This window comes from Colletes gigas, unplaced genomic scaffold, assembly GCF_013123115.1.
Source record: "Colletes gigas isolate AHSC1104 unplaced genomic scaffold, ASM1312311v1 Colletes_gigas_Sc00020, whole genome shotgun sequence".
NCBI lineage: Eukaryota > Metazoa > Arthropoda > Insecta > Hymenoptera > Colletidae > Colletes > Colletes gigas.
Window position 1 is genome coordinate 2,502,209 of NW_025106649.1, and position 9,991 is coordinate 2,512,199.

The 9,991-nt window shown below is 34.6% G+C and overlaps 2 protein-coding genes across 2 annotated transcripts; both read left to right on the forward strand.

The window, feature by feature from the left end:
- Positions 1-5,251: 5,251 nt before the first annotated feature.
- LOC122400747 lies at positions 5,252-7,604 on the forward strand. Its single transcript, XM_043402372.1, has 2 exons — positions 5,252-5,676; positions 6,997-7,604. The coding sequence occupies exons 1-2, from the start codon at positions 5,541-5,543 to the stop codon at positions 7,524-7,526; spliced, it is 666 nt and encodes a 221-aa protein (XP_043258307.1). The 5' UTR covers positions 5,252-5,540; the 3' UTR covers positions 7,527-7,604.
- A 367-nt stretch (positions 7,605-7,971) lies between these two features.
- On the forward strand, positions 7,972-9,978 carry LOC122400934 (dnaJ homolog subfamily C member 28). The gene is made up of 6 exons (XM_043402716.1): positions 7,972-8,168; positions 8,278-8,404; positions 8,566-8,697; positions 8,906-8,998; positions 9,077-9,430; positions 9,537-9,978. The coding sequence occupies exons 2-6, from the start codon at positions 8,297-8,299 to the stop codon at positions 9,942-9,944; spliced, it is 1,095 nt and encodes a 364-aa protein (XP_043258651.1). The 5' UTR covers positions 7,972-8,168; positions 8,278-8,296; the 3' UTR covers positions 9,945-9,978.
- The last annotated feature ends 13 nt before the right edge of the window (positions 9,979-9,991 follow it).

The following is a 9,991-nucleotide window of genomic DNA, read 5'->3' on the forward strand; positions in this document are numbered from 1 at the left end:
AATTTATTTTACGGAAATACACGTTTTAAGACCTCATGATCATATTTTAATTATTGAAAAAAAAGAAATTTTTTTTATTCCCATGTATGAGCACACATGTATATTATTAATACGATTGAATATAAATAGCTGAATGAATTTAAATGAAACTTTACATTTAAGTTTTATGTTCTCATTTCAAAGGCGTGTGGACGGATTCAAATACGTGAACACTAAACGTAACGATGTAATTATATTATTTAATATTTACTAACTATTTAACATAAAGAACATAAAAGAAAGACATAAAACGTAAACGTAAAAGATCATAAACGTAAAACTGTGATTGCTCTCGACTAACGTTCGATACAGAGTGACGTTCCTGCAGTCAAAGTCGACCCTTCCTTATTCCTATCTTATAATAATGATCTAAACAAAACGCACGTTCGAGACGCAGTCTCTAAAACGTATTTCAGCTTAAACCTAAACACCTCACTCGATACCTACTCTAGCTTAGACTAAACACTCCTATCGACGCAAACGATAACGGTTCTCCTAGCCACGCATACACTCCTTACAGATTATACCTCTTGTTTCATAGTTGTTCCGATATATAGGCATAATGTATAAAAAATCTTTTAAATGTTTCATATAAATCTTAGGACGAATTAAATTTTATATAAAAAAAATTATATAAACTTTTTCTCTATCTTCTCTAGAAAAGAAAACATTAAATGAAATCTTATACATTACATGCTTACTTAAATCGCATTGAAAACGAATACCACAAATGTTTTAGAATAATGTGCAAAATGTGATTGCGATTTTCGCTAAGACAAATTGAAAACTCGTTTCTAACAAGGAAAAGTTGGAATGGTACCAGGTTTTGGGTTAGGTTTTACTTTGAGATATTATTAAAGTTATTACAGGTACTTATCTTCAAAAATAGAAATACGTTCAACAATCAGCGTGGCGTGAATGACAAGGTATTTGCCTGCAAGTTCCGAGCTTCTTCTGCTCTGCAGGTTCAAACCCTGCCAAAACAAATCCTTTTCTTTTATTTTTTCAATCATATTTTAATCGTACACTAAATGTGACATTATATTTTTGTCTGACCTTCGAATATTTTTTTTTAAAGTTATATTTAACCGATTACATTTAACATATGTTATTTTCAATGTACGAAGTACATGAATCTGGATGGTACTTTTCACAAAAACAGTCAAAACATAAAAATTTCAAACACCACGTACATTTACTGAAAGTTTTGTTTTCACAGAAATTACAAAATTTTGTATTTAACTCTGATGGAAAGGCCGCTTCATTTACATTGATAAAATGTGAACGATTTTCGGATAGTCGTACCTTGTAGCTCGTACTTTTTACCTTATGCTTCAGGTAAAAAGGGATATAGCTGGGAAAAATAGTTTTATGACATTACCTGCTAACTTATGTTACTGTTCTACAATGAAACGCTATGTTTTGTACCTTTAAAAATATTCGACTATGTCCTTTTAAAATTTAAGATACAACCCATACTTTGTATTAAACTGGCAAACGGGATCACTTTTCCTTTGTTTCTAGTTAGTTCTATTTAGTTCGTCATAACCAATTGATACGGTTATTTCAAAACAATCGAGGAAAATCATTATTAATTAATTTCTGCAATTATTAATTCTACTGTTTTGTTTATGTTATAAAAGTAAGAACTCTTCTTATTGAAAAATACCACAGCGTGCACAATACTGGTAAAGAGTGGAATCTCATTTTAATTTATTAATTTTCAATCTTAAAGTATTTTGATTTTCAAAAATCGTATTAATAATATACATATGTGTGCTCATACATGGGAATAAAAAAAAATTTCTTTTTTTTCAATAATTAAAATATGATCAGGAGGTCTTAAAACGTGTATTTCCGTAAAATAAATTTTACAAAATTTTTTTTTCATTATGGATACTTTGCTTATGTGCGCCTACATAGGTCGGAAAGTAAAAATGCCTGGGCAGTCGAGAATCTCGGCTCGAGAATCCAAATCGTATGCCGTTGACGGGAGGTCGGATTTCAGTTGTTTAGAGCGAGAAGGCAAATGTGAGCCTTTCTCTCTCGACTCCCACGAGGCGATACGAAATTACTTCGGGCAGCTTCGGAGAATCGAGAAAGAGGGCATGCGTCAGTTTGCCTTTGTCGACTTTCCGAAACTCCACGAGCTCACGTACGCGTATCTGGCATGCGTGCGTGTGCACCCGGCGGTGCTTTTCTGGCATCTCTGCTTTACAAGGTGTTTGCTACCTATCATAACGTGGTGCCCTCTGTGTTGTCATTCTTGGTCGATTCACAGTATTCGCACTCTAGATTAGGGTATATTCAGACCCAGAGATGCCAGATTGAGCACCGGGTGCACTACTCACACTATGCCAGATCACGCGTACGTGAGCTCGTGGAGTTTCGGAAAGTCGACAGAAGGCAAATTGACGCATGCTCTCTTTCACGATTCTCCGAAGCTACCCAAAGTCATTTCGGACCGCCCCGTAGGAGTCGAGAAAGAAAGGCTCACATTTGCCTTCTCGCTCTTAACAACTGAAATCCGACCTCCCTTCAACGGCATATAATTTGAAATCTCGGAGTCGAGATTCTCGACTGCCCAGGCATTTTTACTTTCCGACTTACTTAGGTAGACGCACATAAGCAAATATCCATAATGGAAACAAAATTTTGTGAAATTTTTTTTACGGAAATACACGTTTTGAAACCCCCTGATCATATTTTAATTATTGAAAAAAAAGAAATTTTTTTTATGTTCGTTACCTTCAACGCTAGATGGCGCTTGTTTACCGACCTTGTGGCGACAGGTGCGTTTTCTGTTGCGAGGTTGAGCTCTACTTTACCGATTAAAGGGTTAAAGTGAGGGTTGTTATAAGAAAAAGTTAATGTTAATGTTTTTTGTTTTTGATCGCTAGGAGACTGCTAGTAGTTTGTTTAAACAGTTATAAGAATAAACTCGGAGTTCTCCAGATATTCAAAAGAGTCGTACATATGTTCTAATTTATTACGGCTACAAGGTCGAAAAATGCGTGCCATCTAGCGTCGCAGACACCGAAAAGACGACAAACTTGGGCTTTTTGTCTTAGATAGCTGTGCAATCCGTACTTTATGTATTATGCTTGATGTGTTGTGAAACGGTTTCTTATAACTAGACTGCGGATATTTATGCATTTATGGGAAATTTAGATTGTCAAAAAACTATAGAATGCATTTAATATGCAAAAATATAACAAAAACTCAAGTAAGATAAGAATTATTGTATTTAGGGGTTGAAAGAACCCTCTACGAAGCTCTTATTTTATTAATTTTATTAATAAACATATGAATTTGCATAAAAATCCGCAGTCTACTTATAACTAAGGGAATAATTTGGAGAGGAAAAGAAAGGTAAAAATGATGAGAACACATAGAATTCTTTGAAATTATATCATTTATTACCATAGATTTACATTATACAAAGCTTTAATATATATACATCATGTCAGAAGTTGTTAACAAAGGCCAGCAGTGGCCAGCAGTGGTCAGCAGGGGCCAGCAGAAGCCAGAAGGGGCAAGCAGTAACATGTAGTAATCGTCACACGTTGTCGGAAGCATCGGTGGTGGTCAGCAGTGGTCAGCAGAGGCCAGCGGAGACCAGCGGAGGCCAGCAGTGGCAAGGAGTGGCAAGCAGAGACCAGCAGGGGCAAGCAGTGGCAAGTTGTAATCGTTATACGTTGTCGGAAGCATCAGGGGTGGTCAGCAGTGGTCAGCGGAGGCCAGCGGAGGTTGACAGAAGTCAGTCGTAATTGTTATACGTCGTCAGAAATATAAGCGGAGGTCAGGAGAGGCCAACAGAGGCTGGGAGAGGCTGGCAGTAACCAGTAGTAATCGTTATACGTTGTCGGAAGTATCAGGTGTGGTCAGCAGTGGTCAGCTGGGGCCAGCAGAGGCACGCAGAAGCCCGCATATGCTGGCAAAGGTTAGCAGAGGCCAGCAGAAGCCAGCAGAGGCTGTGAGAGGCTGGCAGTAGCCAGCAGTAATGGTTATACGTTGCCAGATGTAGCAGATGTGATATCTGAAATGATATACATATGTACGCTCATACATAGGAATAATAAAAAAGAATTTATTTTTTTTCAATAATTCAAATATGATCGGGGGGTCTTAAAACGTGTATTTTCGTAAGAAAAATTTCACAAAATTTTTTTCATTATAGTATCTTGCTTATGTTCGTCTACATACATAGGTCGGAAAATAAAAAATACCTGGCCAGTCGAGACTTGGAATCGTATGCCCTCGACGTGAGGTCGAATTTCAGTTGTTCAAGTGCGAGAAGGCAAAGGAGCCTTCCTCTCTCGACTCCCACGAGACGGTCCGAAATTACTTCGGGCAGCTTCGGAGAATCGAGAAAGGGGGCATGCGTCAGTTTGCCTTTGTCAACTCTCCATACTCCACGAGCTCACGTAAGTACGCGTGATCTGGCATAGTGTGAGTAGTGCACCCGGTGCTCAATCTGGCATCACTGGTTGAAGGGAGGTCGGATTTCAGTTGTTAGAGCGAGAAGGCAAATGTGAGCCTTTCTCTCTCGGCTCCCACGAGGTGTTCCGAAATTGCTTCGGGTAGCTTCGGAGAATCGAGAAAGAGGACATGTGTCAGTTTGCCTTTGTCGACTTTCCGAAACTCCACGTACGCGTGATCTAGCATAGTGTGAGAAAGTGGAGTGAGGTGTCCCCGGTGCACCCGGGGCTCCGTCTGGCATCTCTGGTCAAAATATGAACCAAATATCCGGACGAAGTTCATCCAGAAATGAACAGAATTCAATTCGAATAATAGATGACAAATATAAATACCAAGTAGCTATTTATCAGTCACGTTTATTTCATTGAATAATTATTCAGACGAGCCTCCGTTCGTTTCGTATGAAATATAACTTCATTTCATAATTCAAATTGTAATTTTTATCGAACAAATAATTAATGTCATATTCACGCTTGTGCATACATGCTTTGTTAAAAAAAGATGCAGTGTGAACGAATTTTAAAACGGAATGGATAGAAATTTCGAATAAAGAATAAAATATAAACAACTGTCAATCCGCTACTCGTTAAATAAAAATATAAGTGTCATTTATAGTGTAATATATTTTACAACGAACAGATGAAAATATAATTGTTCGATCAAATAAACGTCACGAGTAAATTGCTATAGGTTGGTTTATATGGATTATCTATTATCCGAACAAAATTGTTCCTGACTCCGACTTTGAAACGCTTGGCTGGTGTTCACATTCAGATTTTGAGTCACCTTTAAACGCGATATCACTTGCTGTACGCTTCTCTGCAGCACCCAGTGTAAAAACGATGCACGCCCTTCCACGAAGTGGCGTCATGCGTCGCGATCTTTATTCATCGTGGTCGCGGCGTCCAGCGTACGACACAGCTGGTAGCGAAGCGTACATTACTACACCTGTTCCTTCCACTGTCTATTTTTAAATACAATAGTTATTAGAGTTCACGACATTAATTAATTAAAGAAAAATGAGTGAAGTAACGCCCTTTATACAAATAATTGAACAATACCCGTGTTTATATAATCATACATTACCAGAATATTCAAAGAAAGATATTACAGAAAAGGCGTGGAAAGAAGTGGCGATAGAAATGGAATGGACTGGTAAGTATAACTATATTATTAATTGTAAATACAGAAATTCCACTGTCATAATTGGCTAACTAGTCAAAAAATTAGCGTAGAAGATCTAGCCACGAATTTGAGGGGGAGGGAGAGGGGAGGGGAGAAAGGAGTTACTGGCCCGGGCCTCACTATCGAAGGGGCCTCATTTTTTCAAGTACTAACCCTTTGTACTCCACTAATACCATTACGGCGACATGTATAATGCGAACACAATTTAATTAAAGTTTAATTTATAGAAACATAAACTTAATTAACAAAATAAACGAATACAATATTAGTTATATGGATTTTTTAATTTTTGTATGAAAAGAGAACATTTAATTCACAGAAGCGGCACCATAGAATTCCTTTGAAGCTATTAGTTATTTGTATTGAAAACAATTGTTCTTTACCATTTTGCAATCTGGAGTTTCGTTTTTGAGATATCAGCTGTTGAAAGTCATAGATCCGACTACCGGGGGCGCTGTTCACACATACAGGGTGTTCGGCCACCCCTGGGAAAAATTTTAACGAGGGATTCTAGAGGCCAAAATAAGACGAAAATCAAGAATACCAATTTGTTAATGGAGGCTTCGTTAAAAAGTTATTAACAACTAAATTCAAAAATTTCAAATCGTTCTGGAAAAATTATTTTCGGTTGCGGAGGTCAATTACAATCATTTTTGGTGAATACACATACCTCCGAAATCCTATCCATTTTCGAGAAAAAAAATCGGGTAGGTGTTGAAATTTTTCAGCGAAAAAAAAATTTTTCAAATCGTTCTAAAAAAATTATTTTCGGTTGCAGGGGTTAGGTCAATTGCAATCACTTTTGTTCATTACACATACCCCCGAAATCCTACGCACTTTCGAGAAAAAAATTCTTTACCAAAAATCTAATTATAAGTGCCTTTCAACGAAAAAAAAAAATTTCAAATCGTTCTGGAAAGATTATTTTCGGTTGCGTGGGTCAATTGCAATCGTTTTTGGTGAATAGACATACCCCCGAAATCCTGCACATTTTCGAGAAAAAAATTCAGTACGGACGGAACTTTAGACGTTAACAACTTTTTGACAAAGCCTCCATCAACAAATTGGTATTCTTGATTTTCGTCTTATTTTAGATTGTAGAAGATAAATTGTTACTTGTTTGAACAACAATAATAGTTCGAATTATAGAATTAAATATTTTGCAATGGACAGATAAAAATTTTACCTATTCGAATAAAATTTTGATCAATCTTGCTTTATGCCAAACATCATAAAAGAGATATCATTTATTTATTATTTAATTCTATTAATATTGTTTGTTTTCTGCAGTTGTCGAATGTAAAGAAAAATGGAAGAACATTCGAAACGCATTTGTACGAAGCTTGAAAGCAATACCAAGCGGATCCCGTGCCAAACAAAAAAAACCATACTATTTGCACGATATTATGCAATTTTTGTTACCATTTGTAAAACCTGTGATTCACGCTCAAGATTCCGGAAATCATCCGCCTCTTTCGGTTACCGAAACATCTCAAGAAGTAAAAGAACAAGATGAAACGGGGACGGAGATAGATGTAATGGAAGAACCGTTTCTTTTAACTCTTAAAGAAGATCCGGAGTCACGAAGATACAGAAAAAGACTAAAACCGTACGCGAATGAAATCGATAAATTGTTTGTAGAGTATTTGCAACAAAAAGCAAAGAATTCTTTGACGGATGATCATCGAAAAATGTTTTTGATCAGTTTGCTTCCCGATGTTAATAAACTTTCGGACACCGAGATGCGGGAATTTAAATTGAAAGTTTTAACGTTGTTGGATGAAATTCTATCGCGATCAAAACACGAACATGACGTATAAATGCCAGTTAAAAATTTTCATAATTTTTTATCAACGTTTTCTGTTCTTTCATCAATTTCACATAATAGTACCATCTACTCCTCCACCTATCGATTTTGCTATACCTGCACAGGAAAATACATATCGCTACAAAAATAACTTTTTCAAAATTAATGCCTTGTTTATTCCTATGCCTCTAATTTAGATTCATTATTATGGAACCTGAATCCAAAGCTCAGTCCTCGGATTATATATTATGTATAATATTAATGAATTATTATGAATAATTTAATTTCTGTTTACCACTTTCATCCAAATTTTTATTTCAATACTTTACACGTTATTGCATATTTGTAGTCAGTATGTCTATACGTACTTGGTTTCACTATTTGTAAATAAAGATTTTTATACGTATTATAGTTGTCATGTATCATATGTTATATAATGCAGTATCAGATATGTAACTACTTACATATGTACATACTCACGTGTGTTTTTAACGTCATTGACGTTTAATAACATTTTCAACAAAATATGTAACTTTTATCATGATTAAAAATTGTTTAATGCTGCAATAAAATTCGGCTTACATACAAAATTTAATTTAAATTACAGTCCTATGAAGCATAATTTATAAATATTATTGGCTGTAAAATTGTCTAGGTTAGTTTTATTTTTAGTGATATTTTTATTCGCAATAGTTCATACATAGATGTACATACAGTACCTGAATTAATTATGTAATCGTAAAAAAATATTATGATCATTGCAGTATTGGGTTATTAAGAATCATGTTAAAGTTTAATGGGTTTTATGGAAAATCAACTGAACATTTACCCAGTATTCCATATTCGAAGTTCATGGTCGTAAAAAGATATAAACATCAACATAATATGAAGGTATTATTTCTCTATTTGATGTAACTTTTGTCTAAGTCTGTATATTTAAAATTTAATTGGTATTTTAATTTAAAAATGTATTGCTTATGCTTGGAATTATTTTTCTGGATACTTTAATATACATTACATTATTGAGATCAAATGTTTTATTGTATTTTAAGAACTGGTACAAAACATTGGAGGTTTCGGAAGACTGTGAGGATGAAACGCTAAGATTGGCATTTGTTTACCTAGCAAAACGGTTTCATCCAGATAGCGGTACATCTGAAGCTAATGCAATTAAATTTTCTGAGGTATAACAGCATTTATATTTATTCGTATATGCTATTCGTTATTAATACAATATATGGAACAAGCCATATAAATTATCTACTTTGATTATTTTTGTTGTTGAATCAAGCTAGGCAAAATAACAACAAATTTTAATTGCTCTACTAACAATGAAAATAATTGACAAATAATACAATTTATTTTTAATAATATCAATTTTGTTTTGAATAGATTGAAAATGCTTATAGACAAATTCGTAAGGCGAGAGTGCAGCAGAAAGAAAAAGAAGCAACGTTACCTGATGTTGAAGAATTTGATATTAAAGTATATACACTATAATAAATGTACACACATATCTGTTGCTTGTCCGATAATTCTAATTTATGCCTGTTAACTTTTTAGCATACAGCACCACAACATCGACATTATTTAACATATAATGTAGGAGTTGGAACATACAGTAAAAGACAGAAACTATATACAGCAGAGAGAGCTCAAAAAGCAGTTGATAATGTCATGGAGCATAGGTTGAAAAAGTTGCAAGCCGAGGAACGTAATACATTAGTTGGACAAGATAAACAACGTGCTAAAGACATTAAAACACGTTTTGGTATGGATCGTTTGGTAGAAGATTTAATTCAAGAAGCAATGAATCAGGGTCAATTTAACGATCTACCAGGCATGGGTAAACCTTTGAAAGAAAATATGATTACCCGAAACCCATATGTTGATTTTGTTACATATAAATTGAACGAGGTATGAAACATGATAACAAAGTTGCAATATATAGGATGGAAATATTGTCTTTAAAATCGGTAATACCTTATATGTAAAATACAATATGCCTGTAATTAAATTACAGGTACTAATAGAAAACGGATTTACTCCGGAATGGATACAATTATCTAAAGAAATTCGAGAGGAAACAGAATACTTACGAAAACGGTTAAAAGAAGCACGAAACGAAGTGGGTTCTCTTCCATTGAGTCTTGAAGATGAAGCATCTTGGAAGAATGTTATAGAAGATTTTAGGTCTACAACAAAACGTGTAAATAATAAAATAGATAAATACAATTTATTAGTACCAATACTTCAAAAACAAATGTGTCATATTAAATTAGAAAATCTTGCAGAAGAAGCACTCTCTATACCTCCAGAAAAAGTAAATAGAAAACGTTTAAATTACGAAAATATGAATTCATCTGTTAATGAACATGACAAAGGAATATTCGAAATCATAACTTCTATTTTTAATAAAAAGACTTCATAAGATATAAAATATAGTTCTTTTACATTCTGTATATACAGAGCACTGAG

Excerpts from the sequence above, each read along its gene's own strand:
- LOC122400747 (XM_043402372.1), top strand. The coding sequence starts at position 5,541 with ATGAGTGAAGTAACGCCCTTTATACAAATAATTGAACAATACCCGTGT. Across the intron at positions 5,677-6,996 it reads GATAGAAATGGAATGGACTG|TTGTCGAATGTAAAGAAAAA; the intron begins GTAAGTATAACT and ends TGTTTTCTGCAG.
- LOC122400934 (XM_043402716.1), top strand. The coding sequence starts at position 8,297 with ATGTTAAAGTTTAATGGGTTTTATGGAAAATCAACTGAACATTTACCC. Across the intron at positions 8,405-8,565 it reads AACATCAACATAATATGAAG|AACTGGTACAAAACATTGGA; the intron begins GTATTATTTCTC and ends TTGTATTTTAAG. Across the intron at positions 9,431-9,536 it reads TTACATATAAATTGAACGAG|GTACTAATAGAAAACGGATT; the intron begins GTATGAAACATG and ends ATTAAATTACAG.